General features: G+C 37.7%; 2 protein-coding genes across 7 annotated transcripts in view; one reads left to right on the top strand and one right to left on the bottom strand.

The window, feature by feature from the left end:
• Nucleotides 1–14,527, bottom strand: part of Acmsd (aminocarboxymuconate semialdehyde decarboxylase) — a 79,083-nt gene extending 64,556 nt beyond the window's left edge. For 2 of the 6 annotated variants that reach the window (XM_010606199.3, XM_010606200.3), the window contains exons 1-3: nucleotides 14,316–14,525; nucleotides 7,152–7,196; nucleotides 962–1,058 (exon numbers count right to left, since the gene is read on the bottom strand). In XM_010606199.3, the coding sequence (XP_010604501.1) occupies nucleotides 962–1,058; nucleotides 7,152–7,196; nucleotides 14,316–14,372 (199 nt within the window). In that variant the 5' untranslated portion in view covers nucleotides 14,373–14,525. Of the gene's footprint in view, nucleotides 1–961; nucleotides 1,059–7,151; nucleotides 7,197–8,092; nucleotides 8,131–12,329; nucleotides 12,413–14,315 lie in introns of those variants that run through there. The other 4 variants (XM_010606198.2, XM_010606196.3, XM_010606195.3 and 1 more) reach the window with 4 other exon arrangements.
• Tmem163 (transmembrane protein 163) overlaps nucleotides 1–15,071 on the top strand; it is a 357,236-nt gene that overhangs the window by 24,235 nt on the left and 317,930 nt on the right. The window lies entirely within an intron of this gene.

Below are 15,071 nucleotides of genomic sequence, written 5' to 3'. Positions count from 1 at the left end.
GCAGCTTACCCTGAGTGCTGGACACAGAGCTACAGGATTTAATATTTGCCCTCCTCGGTTTCAGTATTTCTTTGGCACCACTGGTTTTTATCCCCCTATTCCTTCCTTTTGGAATTGGAATGTTTACCCCGTTCCATTGTATGTTGGAGGTGTTTAACTTTTCTTTTTTCTTTTTATAGGCAATCACAGCTAACAGTTTGCCTTGAGTCTCAGAGGGCACTTTCTTTGGACTTGAACTTTTCAGCAATGCTGAAACTGTTAGGACTCTGCCAATTCTCAGAGATGGACTAAATACATTTTGCAGAAAGAAATGTGCATGAGTCTTTGGGGGGATCAGGGGTGAAAGGGTATGGTTTCTAGATGTTACCCTAAAGCCTCATATGATCATAAGCAGGGCTTTTCGTGAGGTGATTGGATCATGGTGCACTATACTCATTGGTGGATTAATTCACTGATGAGTTTATAGCTAAATGTGCTGTTAGGTGGTGGGGCCTGGTGAAAAGTGGTGAGTTACAGGGGGCATGGCCTGGAAGGTATGATTCCCTTCTCTGGTTCTCCTTTTGCTCTCTCTGTTTCCCTGCTACCAAGATGTGAGGTGCTTTTCTCCACCGTGACCATTTGCCGTGCTGTCATGCCCTTGGAGCCACCTGACCATGGCCTCTAAATATGAGCCAAAATAAACCTTTCTTTTAAGTTGTGGGTGTCAAGTATTGTCTTAGCAATAAGAAAGCCACTAAGACACAGGGTACAAGGAATCTTAAAGCATTAAAAATCCATAATCTAAAGTACTGTAATAGAAAGTCCCTCCTTCCCCTAGTACATCTGTATAGCTGTACCTGACAGAGAAAAGGCAACTGGAAATTGGCATCAAGTAAATCATGACAAATGGTAAACAAATTTTAAAGGTAGACATTGCTTTTACATCTGATATAAACCTGGTAGCACTTCTTACTGCAAATACCTTTCTGATTCATTTCTCTAATCCGAATTTCTGGATCCCAGCAGTTCTCTTGGACCACTCTGAAGACTTTCCCATCTTTTACCATCTTTGCTTCTCCCTGGCAAGAAAACTCGTATTAGTAAAAGGTCATCTAAATCTACTTGGGGTAATCTTTCTTTGTGTGCTTTGAAACATGTTTCTCCTCTAACATTTTTAGAAATTTCCTTTTTACTTAATCTACATAGACCTAGAAAGCTACTGATTTAATGGAATTCAACTTTTCCTCCTCATGCCTTTCTTTAGTCTGGAGTTGATACATTGTGCTCTGTGGATGTCAGTGACTGGACAGAAAGTTAAGAATGTTATGGTCATAACTTTTCTGGCCTGCCTGACCAAGGATGGATGATCCCTTTGATGAAGTGAACCATTGGTTGTAAGATCCAAGAGAATGGTCCATGGTCGAGAAAGTTTTAATTCTATAACATTTTAGAATTGGAAAGAACCCTTGAGATAGATCATTGTCTAACCCTCTTCTTCAGAAGCAACATATGGAGAGTAAAAGTAAGTGGTTTGTTCAGCAGAGTAAGGCCCACTGATGTCAACACATATAGGAGGAGGGGGAGATGAAGTGAGTCAGACTGAAAGCATGTACAGAATTTGGTGCTGAGCTGCTCACTTCCACCAGGCATCATGCCTGCCTAAGTATTCTACCTCTTAAAAAGTTGTGTATATAACATTTTATATATTTTGGTTTATAGCATGATATTTTAACATATGTATGCTTTGTAGAATAGCTGAATAAAATTAACATATCAATTTTTTTGAAATAAGAATACTTAAAAATCTATTAGTAATTTTCAAGTATGTAATACATCATTGTGAACTATAGTCCCCATGTAGTACAATAGATGTTTTGAACTTATTTCTTCTAATTGAAATTTTATATCCTTTGATGTTTTCCTCAGTGTCTTCTCTTCTCCCACCCCACCCCTGTCCAGTCCCTGGTAACCACCATTTTGCTAGCTGCTTTTGAGTTTGACTTTCTTTAGATCTACATATAAGTTCATGTTGTATTTGTCTTTTTGTGCCTGGCTTATTTTACTTAACATAGTAAGCTCCAGGTTTATTAAGGATGCTATTGCAAATGATGGGACTGATTAGATTTCCTATTTTTCCCCCCATCTTGGGAAAGGAACTCAGGACCTTGTGCTTGCCAGGCAGGTGCAGTGCCTCTGAGCTAAATCCCTGGTCCTCCTTTTTCTTTTTTTTTTTTTTAAAGGTGAACACTTGCAATTAACAGGAGAGAGAAATTTCTCTTCAATATACTGATTTCATTTCCTTTGGATATATACTTAGAAGAGCAATTGCTGCTCATATGGTAAATACACACACACATGTTTTGTTTTTGTTTTTGGTACATGGGATCGAACTCAGGAATTTGTGCTTGCAAAGCAGGCAGTGGAACCACTGAGCTAAATCCCCGGCCCCTATCTATTTAATGTTTTTTAGGAAATCATTTGACCATATCAACAGGTGCAGAAAAAACACTTGACAAATTTCAACAACCATTCATGATAAAAATTTTCAGTAGGTGTGATATAGTGTATGCATCTCAACATAATAAAGTTCATGAATTACAATCCCACAGCTAAAGCCATACTTGATGAAAAGTTGAAAGCTTCTCTTTTAAGGTTAGAAACAAGATAAGGTTGCTAAGTTTTGCTACTTCTATTCAACATAGTACTAAAGCTTTTAGCTAAAACAATTAGTCAAGAAAAAAATTAAAAAGTATGTAGTTGGAAAGGAGCAAGAAAAATTGTCTTTATTGTAGGAGATGAGGAAACCCTAAGGATTCTACAAAATACAATTATAACTAATAAAAGAATTAAATAAAGTTGCAAGATATAGTATCAGCACAAAGATTGGTAGCAGTTGGATTGATTTGCGTCATTTGTGATACTCTGTTAAACATGCCAGCATCTGAACCAGTTTCCTAGGTTGGGAAGTCTCCTGAAGGGCCCAGGGTCCCTCTACTAAGACCTACCAACCCAAATAAATGTTATTTTTGCCTCAAATTTGGCTAGTCAACACTTGGTTTTGAAACAAGAGCAAAAAAACAGGACAGGTGAATTTATTTTGCCAGTGATCTTGCGAGTGCCATGTCCAGGGTCCATTAGCAGCGATGGCAGTGTTGAGAGTCGTCCTGTAGGGGTCAGTAGTGCTCCAGTCAGGCTCTTGTGGGGCAGCCGTGGCTGGTGACTTCAATTCCCTTGTTCACTTCAGTTTCTGCACATTTTATGAGCTCGGTGCCCTGGGCATTTTGTGAAATTTGAGAGACTTAAAATAATTTCAACAAATTTTGTTTCTTCTGAAACTAATTGTTATTGGTTTCTGTTGGTTGTGACCAAGCGTCTGATCCCACAAATAGAAAACAGCAACACACGTTTTTGCATTTGTCAAAGAGAGTTAAGAACAGTGATGGTGGAAAAGAGAAAGTTGGGAAACACACTTTCATTTGACAAATTGGAGGTTTTCTTTTGCTCTTTACTGGCATGTGCCCTAAGCGCTGCTGGAGAGACCCATTTGTGGCTTTGGTTTGGTCCTACTAGACAAAGGTATTGTGTGAGATGCCTAAGTACTGATTTCAGATAAAGCAGATCATATTAAATCCTGTATATGATCAGTTCAACTCTTGCATTTTAGCAGAGTCCATGTTATACAGTGACTTGTCCAAGGCTATATATTGGAAGCCATTTTTAACTCTGCTAGGCTGATATTTGGCAATTATAAGTGTATCTGGTAGGCGAAAGTTAACTATGATTTCGTAAGGAGTTTGACTTTTTATTTTGAAGGGGAAGCTGCTTTCATTACACAGTAGAAGAATCGGATTAGATAAACTTCTCTTTGCATTTTGAAGTTGACAGTATGGTAAGAAAAATGAGTAGGAGCAGCTGTCAGTGGAACTTAGTGAAAAATTTCCATTGAGCAGTTATGGCCTATAATAGACCCCCTACAATTCTCATTGTTTTTTCAGCCACATAGCTTTTAAAGCTATCACCTTCAAATACTGTCATATTGCAGGTTTAGAGCTTCGAATATATGAACTGTGGTGGGGGTATATTTAGTTCATTATGATGGAGAGTCAGACAGAATTATATGTGTAAAAATGCTGAATATCATGTAAACATCTGTGTGTGAGGTATGTGTATATGTGTGTTTGTGTCTCTAAGGTCATGGGAAATACTCTGTGGACATTTTTGGCTGCTGTTGACCTATAGATTTGAAATGGGCTCTATGTCTACTCTTCTAAGTTGTAGCCTTTAAAATGCTTCTAGGTGTTTTTGCTTTTGGGGAGCAATTCCACAAACACCCAACCCCTTGGCAGCTCTTGGTAGGTTGTCACATTAACCAAGAACTGGCTTGCTGCTAGTATTTTTTTTTTCTTTTTTGTACTGGGGATCAAATTTAGGACCTTGCACTTGCAAGGCAGGCAGTGGCACCACTGAGCTAAATGCCTGGCCCTGCTCCTAGTATTTTTGTAGATGTTCAACCAACAGATAAGTGGTATTTTACAATTCTGATCAAGGCTCTATTATGGCAATCAACTATCTCCATATTCATTCCAAAAGCACTGAAAACCCAAATGTTTAAAAAAAAATAGATCAAACCAGAGAAATGGTTTGAAAAAACATCTTTCAGAGAATCTCTAAGGTAAACTAATCATTACAGAAGATATTTGTTCAGTAAAAGAATGCAGGAGAATGCAAAGAATTTTAAAACCCCAAATTTTGGGTCATCTCATTGTTTCTGGTCAATTTGCATAACAGTACATATTTGCTTGTGGTTTTCTAGTGACTGTAATTCCTGAACACTGTAATTATGAAAAGTACAGATTTGGGTGTGTTTTGTTTTGCTTAGCTTTACAAGAGAGTGGGAAAGAAAGTGTTTTGTTCTATTAGACTACCATTGTAATCAGTTTTGCTGGAGATAAGTAAATCAGTAAGTGTGACTGGAAATTATTTTTCTTTTTGTTTGCTTTTGGAGATTTTCCGTTAAGTTTATGATATATCTTGACATTAAATGAAATGAAGGCCATTCATATCCACTATTGAGGGACAAACTTTGGCCTGATATATGAAGTAAGAAAAAAATCAGAGGCCACCTGTTTCTGCAATTGGAGTTTTCTGATAGATTTGTAGTCAGTTCCACACCTAATGTACTTTTCCTTGCAGAGTCTTGAGGCCAACTGAAAAAATGAGCTCTCTGCTTAGAAACTAACACTGGGACTGTAAGAAGCTGGCACTTTAAAGTATACTCTTGGAGAAGATGTAGATGAGCTTTTCCCAAGATTCTGATGTTTAAAACTCTTTAGTGATTCCCTATTGCCTTCAGGATCAAGTACAAAAGCAAAATTTCTTTTGGGCCTAAACTCCTAAATCCTTCAATTCCCTTCCTTATGCTCACCTCCTTGGCTCCTTTCCACTTTTTCTTATCCAAACTCTTGCCTGCCTTTGTCCATTCTACACAGAGAAAACTGGTCATTTAAAACCATAAAAACCTGCCAAAGAATTCACATTGCTTAGAGATTACAATCCGGACTCCCATCATGTCCTGCAAATCTTTATGTAGTTGGATCCATTTCCTACCCTCTCCCCACTCAGTGCATTTCATCCACATTGCTCTCCTTTCTTGTGCCTTGAACAAATTGACTCTTTGCTTCTTGGATGTCTTTGCAAACTGGCTGTTCCCTCAGTCAGGAACATTTTCAAGATTTTCCCTGCTTGTCATCCATGAATTTGCCATATCAGTGACCAAACAGCCTGTTAACTCTCTGTAGCAGAACTGTTTTATATTCCATTGCTTGAATTAATCATTGACTTGTGTTCCACCTAGAATTTGAGCACTATGAAGGTAGAAACAATCACTCTGTTGTTTATCAGAATATTGCTAGTGTCTAGATGGGTGGACCTGGTGCAAAACAGATTTCATTAAAAACGAATGAGTGGATGAATGTGCCATGAGTTCTTGTATTTAAGCTTGTTAAAACAGATGGTCTGGGGTATGGCCCTCAAATCTGCATTTCTCCTAACTTCCCAGGTGATACTGAGCTTACAGGGACCACAGTTTGAGAAATGCTAGTGCCAGCCATAGCTGGGTGCCTGAGTTCTGGGGTCACATATAGTTAGTATTTCTATGCTTTTGTTCCCTGTCTTACTTTTTTGGAATACTGTTTTCTTTACTTCTTGGGCAAGAAGTAGAGCCCTGCTTTAAGACCCAAAATAGGCATTACTTCCTCCAGGAGATCTTTTCTAATTTTTTTTTTTTTTTTTTTAGACAGGGTCTTACTATGTAATTGAAACTGACCTGGAACTCACTGTGTAGCCCAGGCTGGTCTCAAACTCACAGCAATCCTCCTGCCTCACCTCCTGAGTGTTGGGATTACAGGTGTGTGCCATCACGTCTGGCAATCTTTTGTAATTCTTGAGGCTCAAGACTTTGCTTCTTAGTGCGTAGTAAAAAGGCAGTTCTCACCTCATTCTAACCTTACAACTACATTGGGTTAATCTTGCACATAACTCTTTTCCCAGACCACAAGTCCTCCAGGGCCTACCTTAGTCATGTCTATATTTCAGCTAGAAGCTCAAGAATGTTCCTTTGAATTCCAAGAGGATTCTCTGAAAACAAAGCCAAACTTGAACTCTGTACAGTTCTAGATTCCCAGCTCACTTATTAGAGTTCATTATTTGCAGAATGCTTTGCTCCAGTGCCTTCCTCTTCAATATCAGAATCAGCCAGATTAACAGTGGCTTTCCCCTTTTGTCTTAGTATTTGATTTCTCCAGCTTGTGCTCAGACCTAATTGTTCCATTTATTTTATCAGCCTTAGTACACTGTAATGACCTGTGCAGACGGCCAGGTCAGTTCCTCATTGCAGAGAAATAAATGCTGAAGTTGGTCCCAGGGCAGGAGAAGAAAAAGACTTCTTAATGGATTCTCAAATACTGATTTTTTGATTCCTAAAAGCTGCTCTTTGAAGCTTCTCCCCACTTTTCCTAATAATTCTGAGCAATGCTGCTCCCTTGCCAACGACACAGTTAATGCAGCACAGAAGAGTTACGTTCCCCTGAGGTGCACTCTGCAGTAAATAAAATATCTCAAAGTTCAAGATGTCCTCGGGTCCCATTCATGCTCACATTATGGAAGAAACTTACCTTGCTGTGGTGTTGAAGCTTCACCCAGCCTCCATAGCCGAATCTCTGCAGTGGAGAGATACACAGTTAGACTTACGGGGCAAAGAAGAAAAGGCTGTACTAAATGGGTCTCTTCAGGGAAAAGGATCTTTTTAGGCATCCATCCCATCTTTTCAGGTATCATCCTCCCATTTGTCCCCTAGAGCCACATGTGCTTATTCAGTATTTACACTTAAATCAATTTACTCCTTTGCATGTACACATACAAAAATATATTCATAATTATATATTTATAAATGTATATATTTATGCAAAAAGCACATTCTGCATATCAGAAGTGCCAGTTTCATCTCTACTTCTACAGTTTAAGGTGAAGATTAGTATTAAGATACATTTGTTTATGTATCACCTATAATCATTACACAGGCCACCATGAGAATACAGAACTTAAGAATCACTCTCTAGGAACAAATACCGCTTTTCAAACTGTGGGTTGCAATCCATGAGTACATCATGAAATTAATTGAGGGGATAGGGACCTAGACATTTTAGAAACATGAAATGGTTTGAGTAGTGGATCCTGCTACTGTCCTAATCGTACTTCTTCCCCTTAATGCTTCAGGACGTACCAGCCGACCTCTACCTGCCAGCATCTACTTTTGAGGGCTTCCCTTACATTCCTGGAAACTTCTTTGATCAAATCCTTCTAGATGAGAAATACCAGGAAATTAGTCTTCCCTCTCCACCTGCCCAGCAGCCCTCAACCAATGACTGAGGTAATTTGTATACAAATTTACAGATACACTGGTATCAGACTCCTGGGCAGGATAACTCAGGCAAGGGTTAATTCCATTCTACACTAGAGAACAAACTTTTTAGTGACTGTCTTGCTCTCCTTGCCTCACTTCTCCACTCACTGGCATTTCCTTGGGTCACTTCCAAAGGAGGATTCCTTTACTCACATTAAAGTCCTTGTCTCAGTCTTCTTAGAAAATGCAAACTAAGATCAGCAAAAAATGGAAAGCAATAAAATAGAATTAGGATAGAATAGGATAGAATGAAATAGAATGGAAAGTCTTTCATGTAACATTAGTTTCACAAACATTTTTTGCTCTCTCTCTCTCTCTCTCTATATATATATCTATATCTATCTATCTATCTATATATATATATACACTAAATCATAATATAAATATATTTCTGGGAGTATTGGATAAAAATTTCTGAAAGCCTAAGAACATATTATCTATTGTTCATATAACTTCAGGTTTTAAAATATCATTTCATTCATCCCTTCATTCATTCCCCAAGCCCTCATGCAGTCTCACCTGTGAAAATCCTTCCTAGGACAGGGAAAATAAAAGTGAAGGACAGTTCCAGGTTGTTTGGGGCAGAGTCTGTTGAGCCCGGGATTGTGATGGACAAACAATGCAAGAGCTGTCTGGTGAGTAAGACCTGCTGTTATACAGTTCTGCAGAAGATCTGTGGAAACCTGGTAGAGGGAGCTGATCCATACCTTGGGTCACAGGAGGAAGGTTGAAAATGGAATCTGGGGTCATATTGGAGAGGAGCTCATGTTCCGGATTTCTATGTCCTAAGGCATGGCTCTCAGAGCATGATGTAAGGAGGGAAGGTGTGGCAGCAGGAAACACCCAGGAGTTCATCACTAGCTCCTGAACTATCAGCAATAGAAGTCAATGATTTAAGTAAGTTGAATTTCCGCACCATTTCTCACTTATAATTGGATGAGGCCCGGAGACAGTGGTCGGTTCTGTCACGGTGCAGGGATGTTGTCTAGAGGAAGACAGGTCTTGGCAAACTGTCCTTCCTAGCTTCCTTCTTACCTCCAGGCTAAATGGGAAAGTCTGGATCTGGACCACAGCGTGATATAGGGGTATTTGTCTGTGTCTGTGACTGGAATCTGCCTCCACAGGCTTTTAAAATGCATATTAGTTCTATTTCAATTTTAGTTTATCTACATATAAGATCTATCTTTGAGTTCTATCTTGAAATAGTATTAGCTATAGAAATCTATGTGTTTTCTGCCTAGGGACATTTGCAGACTCTGTTTAATGACTGGGCATGCAAACTGCCAACCATGGCCAGTTCTTCCTACATCCACCTTCTCCTTTAGCCAGTGCCCTGACCCTTTACTATCACCTCTTTATGCGTCCAAACCCCGTGCTTAGCTCTTCTATTCCCCTGGAAATGCTACCAAGAGACAAATGTTGAAGGAAGGGGTGGAAAATGACCTTAAGTTACATTGTAGAGTAAATTTGAGAATAACAGTATGCTCTCAAGTTGGAAATTTGCTATTAGAATATTATAGTTAGTATAGAAGAAAAGGTTTTATTTCCTTCTCTCCTCCTCTCCTATTTTCTTATTTATTCCCCTGTTCCTTTCTTCCTCACTTTTTTACTGTTTCTTAATTCTGTAAATGACTTTGTCATACGGGAAGAATTCTATTTGGGGAAGGGCAGGGAGATAGAGGGAGGAAGAACAGAGGTGTCCTACCACATGCAAAAAGCACGTTTAAGGATCTTGGCTTTGTTGGAGTAACTTAACATCTTCAGTGGTTTTGCCACCTGCCTTGCAAGCACAAGGTCCTGAGTCCAATCCCTGGTACCAAAAGAAACCAACAAACCAAACAAACACCAATCTGATAGTATTTTAACTGACAACGACCAGTATCCCATAAGCATTTATAGCATGACTAATAAAAAGCAAATTAAAAAAATTCAATGGAATTTAGTTTTATATACAGTGTATGTTTCTGGTATGGGTATATATGAATCAGAATGGATGAATTCAATGGCTTTCTTTTTGTTAGCATTAGATTTATTTATTTATATACTTATTTTTGACAAAGTCTAGGTATGTTGCCCAGGATGGCCCCAAACTCTTGGGCTCAGTTGATCCTCCTGCCTTAGCCTCCTGAGTAGCTGGGACAACAGATGCCTGCCACTGTGCCCAGCTCCTGAATGTTTTCAGTGTCCTTGGGACCTCACACAAGGTGACTCATGAACCTCTTGGGTGATAAAATCAGATATCTATATCCTCAGAGCAGTTGTTGAAAAGTCAAACTATGTCTGAGATTTTTGTCTCTGAAAAATCTTACCTTAGACAGTACAACTAAACCATTGCTAATGAAAAGAGATTTAAATATATGCTTTTAAATTAAAGGTCAGAAGGCTGGGGATTTAGCTTAGTGGTTCTCTTGCCTGCCTTGCAAGCACAAGGACCCGAGTTTGATCCCTGGAACCAAAAAATAAATAAATAAATAAATAAATAAATAAATAAAAGAATTTTTTTTACCTCATTTAAAATTGAAAAAGTTTAAGCCCTGCTATGGGCCACATAGTAGGGGGTCAGTGAAGCCTTGCTTAAAAAAAGGCAAAAACCTTACCATTATTATGATTGGTTTCATTGCAGATCAGGCTCAGACATTTTTCATATGGCTCCTTGGGCCAGAATTCTCATATTTGTGACAGCAGGGAGTGTGGGTCCTGATTTATTAGAAGCCATTTAATTAAGTTTGCCCAAATCTGCTATCCATCTCAGATAAATTTTTTAGAAAGGACCCTGAGTGTAACTTTGACTAAATCATCATTAGTAAGTGAAAATGAAACATTTCTCAAATTTCAGCCCTTTGTAACCTTTAGTTAATCATTAGCCCAGGTGTGTTGATTCTGCTTTTTAGTTCTTTATTGCACAAGAGGGTCAACATTGTGCATGTGTCTCTATTAATATTTAAGAAAGAATGACAAGTTTGAAAGAAGTCATTACTTCTTCCAAAGGGACTTCATCTCATCGGATAAAAATAGTACTGGCTTATTCTTTTCCTTCTTTTATTGGAAAGTTTTTGAAAAAAAATGATGAGAAAATGTTCTTTAAGCTGTTTAAGTGAGACTGATCTTCTAACTATTTTCTTGACTAAGAAACATTTTGAAGTAAAAAAAAAAATGCTATTGTCAATGTCACTTTAATATTCACTCTACTGACCATACAGATTAGAAATGAAAGCACTAGCAGATAGATCTCAGCCCCATTAGATACATTTCACTCATCCAATTTGGAAAATATGGCTGGTTTTGGCTAGTTGATTCATCACTGGCTGACCAGCGCTCAAAAGGAAACCTCTATCATAAAAGAGATCCGGTTGTTTTAATTGTAGGTTGGAATCCAGGTACCGGTGTAAGTCTTGGCAGGCTTACAAGAATGTGAAGAGTTGGGGGCAGGCTGGTATCAAGAAGGGCATCAGAAAGCAGAAAGAAGCATGGATATCCCTTACAGCAGTAATATGCTCCCTGGTTGCTTTTCTCAAGGTGGATAGGGTGAGGGTTGTGGTGCTCTGCAGGAAACACTGTAGTCCTGTATAGCTCCAGGAATATTTTCTGAATATCAAGCACTTTATTTGTCAAGCAGGTTAATAATATAAATAAAATCTTCATTTAAATATATATATAAAATAAATGTAAATAAATAAATAAATAAAATGTTTAAATAAATAAATAAAATGTTTGCACACTTCAGCAGTTCTCTGTACTAATAAATGAAATGTCCAGACGCTAAAGGCTACCACTTTGAGCACCTCTTGTAATTGTAGAGGCCAAAGGTAACTTGTATTAATCTCATGATACCTCAATAAATTTAGTATTATAATATTTATGCAGTTTTTCCTGCGGACTATATAGCCTTAAAAGTTCAAAATATTGTCACTAGTATCATTGTAAAAATGTATTATCTCATTTGCTTGTAGCATGGGAGACTGCTGGGTAGGCAATCCCTGATTATTGCAATAAAATGCTGCTCCATCTTTCAAGGCATTAAAGCTTGCTTGATAGGAAGGGGAGGCAGTACAAAGTAGCAGCAGGACAAATGTTTGGGAGTTTTCCAGGGCACAAATCTATGTACCCCACTGTCCTTTATCCCTCAATTTTCTAAGTAGTTTAAAAAGTTTCTTTAGGGTCCTTGCATAAAATACAGCAACTAGAAGTCGTCAGTTTTAGGCGGCTAGTTCTCTACTGAAAAAGAGGCAGTCTTCAGGGTGGTGATGGGCAGCTAATGGGAGGTGATGTTTTGGCATTGGCTACTACTGATGAAAAGCTTTCCCCTCCCTGCAAAGAGGGTGCATAATTTTAGGCTCCTGTGGGTTTTCTTACTGGAAAAAGATGAGGGTGATTTATACTTGCGATTTACTTATGAACAGCTTCCAATGTTCAGAGGGAACATCTCACTGGGGCCTAGGTTTAGTAGGAAGATGATCATTCTTCTCCAGGATGCTGGAGAGTTTTGGGGGAAAAACAATGAGATTTGGTTTAAATCAGTTTGGGAGTTTCTGAAGTGTGATGTTAAGTCCATTTTTCATCCTAAGAATGCGACAAAAGTGGATAGAACAGCCAGGTTCTTTGTACAATGTGGCTTATGCCTGACTATGAGAGGAACTGAAATTTCCTTGCTGTAGTGATGAAAGCATCTCAACTACGACTGACTTGCTCTCTATGTTAGTCCATTTGGGCTGCTTTAATAAAATACCATCAACTGGTAGCTTATATATAACAAACATTAATTTCTTATAGTTCTGAGTGCTGGAAGTCCAAGATCAAGGCTGTCGTGTCTGGTTCCTGATTCATAGAATGGCCCTTCCTTGCTGAGTACTCATATAGTAGAAAGAGCAAACAAATATCCTTGGGCCTATTTTATAAGGTTACTATCCCATTCCCAAGGCCTGTTTTTTCATGACCTAATTGCTTCTTGAGGATTCCATTTCTGAGTACTACTGCCTTGGTAGATGAGAATTTCAACATATGAATTTTGGGTTTACAAAGATTCAGACCATGGCCCTCTTTAAACATCAAAATCCTTATCTAGACAAGGAGGTCAATGCTATCAAGCTTGATGCTCTGACACCCTCTAGGTGGCTGGGTCAGGCTGTCTTTTAGAGGAGGTTACAGGTGTACAGTGTCCTTTAGAGACCGCCATGGGAGCTTCCAAAGCATTTAGTGTAGGTGTTCTTTGATATTCAAATAAAGAGAAAAGTTGTAATGCTGGAGTTAACAGTTTGTGCTGAGGATAGATCAACATGTTCCCATGTAAACAGTTAGACTTCGTGTATGTGTGTGTGCATGCATGTGCACACATGTAGGTCAATAGGGTTCTTTTTACTACTAGCTTTAATAGGATAGGATTTCCAAGAAGGTTCAACATCATTTGCATGTTTCAATCTATAATTTCTACCCCCATTTTACCTAAGATACCAACTAGACAGAGAAACATTTAAGGTTAACATTCTTGTAGGAGACAACTATGGGAGGAAAATAGTTTTCATTTACTAGCACAATTAATTACTTAGCGTTTGGGTTCATTCATCTTCCCATACTTGGGATAAAATAATGAAATATTAGTAGTGATATGAAAGAGTTGAAAGAATGCTAAAGATTGTGTGAAACCTTATACTAAGCTTGAACAAATTTAACCAATTTAAAATTTCCTTCCTCTTTTAGTATTCATTCAAAAGGTCTTACTGACAACAGAGTTTCCATATTTAGAGAAACACAAAGAATACACTTTACAGACACTCATTGTGCAAGACTTCATGCCATTTATTCTAGGGTTTTTTTTTTTTACTACCTACTTCCTATTTCTTCATACCAAGGACGTACAGCTTAAATGTCAAAAAGGAAAGGCTTCAGACAAGTGTCCTAAAATAGATTAAATTTTTTTTTTCACAAAGCTATTTCCTGGTGCTTCTAAAACTTATTTTAAACATTTTGGGGAACAGATATACTTTAGAAATCCTTGAAACCTATCACATTCCATTTTTACTAGCCTTTTAGTTGAAATTATAACTTTAAATTCTGTAATTGATGTGTATCCTTATAGCAGATTCAATGTGTGGTTTAAAAGGAAGTAATCTGTTTGACTTAAATTTTTCAGAAATTTAAGAGAATGCTTTCTTTGAGAGAAAAAAATAGATTTTTGAGAAGGCATTTATTTTTTTTCAAAATAAAGTATAAGCTATTTTTAAGAAGTAGGAAATTAGAACTACCAAAAACAATTTAAAATCACCCCAGAGCAAAGAAACATAACAGCTAATTCCCCAAAGAAGACAAAGGTCTATAAATAGAAACACTGAGAAACCCTAGAGAAGTTCCAGAAATAGTTCAGCAAATTAATTATCATTACCTTTTCTAGATCTGGCCATTCTTTTGGTAGAATATGGCTATGGATGTCAATTTTCATTTCCAGAGGATCAGAGGAGACACGTATTAAAAAAATTGATATCAAGAAATCTCCATGAAAACCATGGAGATAATTGATTTACTCAGGCCCTTTATAGCTACCTTCAGGTATCAGTCAAAGGGCTTGTCTTTGTCCATTGGAACTGCCCTATTAAAGTTCAAAATTCTGTTTATCAACCTGGCTTTGGGTCAAGACTATTTCATAACCAGGACTCAGCACAAAATAAAAAAAAAAAATTGTACTCAACCTCTGAGGTCAAAAGTACAAGCTACTTTGAGTTACTAACAAATCAAAAGTGACTAATTTTGCATTTCAATATTTCAAGTAATCAAAATATGTATAATTTAAAGTCAAATAGTACATGGTTAAAATGAAATAATAAAAAGGGCTTTTAAAGAAAAATGATATATCCTTGACTCACTTGTTGCACTTGGTTTTACTTTTCAGAAACAACCAAGTGTTTTTGCTTTTTTGTTCAATTATTTCCATGTCTTTACATAATTTTTAACAGTTGCTTCATCATGAAAATGTAGCATATTGACCTGGTACTGGAAAAAAAAAATGTAGCAGGTTGAAAAGGTTGTGAAATAAATTTCATCCTTACTTTTATAAAAAGTGCCCACTCTTTCAATATATTTACCTCCATTGCCTTTGTCCCTTACTCATTCATTTGTTCATACATGCATTTAATAAACATTT

The sequence above is a fragment of the Fukomys damarensis genome, unplaced genomic scaffold (genome assembly GCF_012274545.1).
Source record: "Fukomys damarensis isolate Sample0158 unplaced genomic scaffold, DMR_v1.0_HiC HiC_scaffold_29, whole genome shotgun sequence".
In the NCBI taxonomy this organism is placed as follows: domain Eukaryota; kingdom Metazoa; phylum Chordata; class Mammalia; order Rodentia; family Bathyergidae; genus Fukomys; species Fukomys damarensis.
The sequence above is the reverse complement of the archived record's forward strand: the minus strand, read 5'-3'. Positions and strand labels throughout refer to the sequence as shown.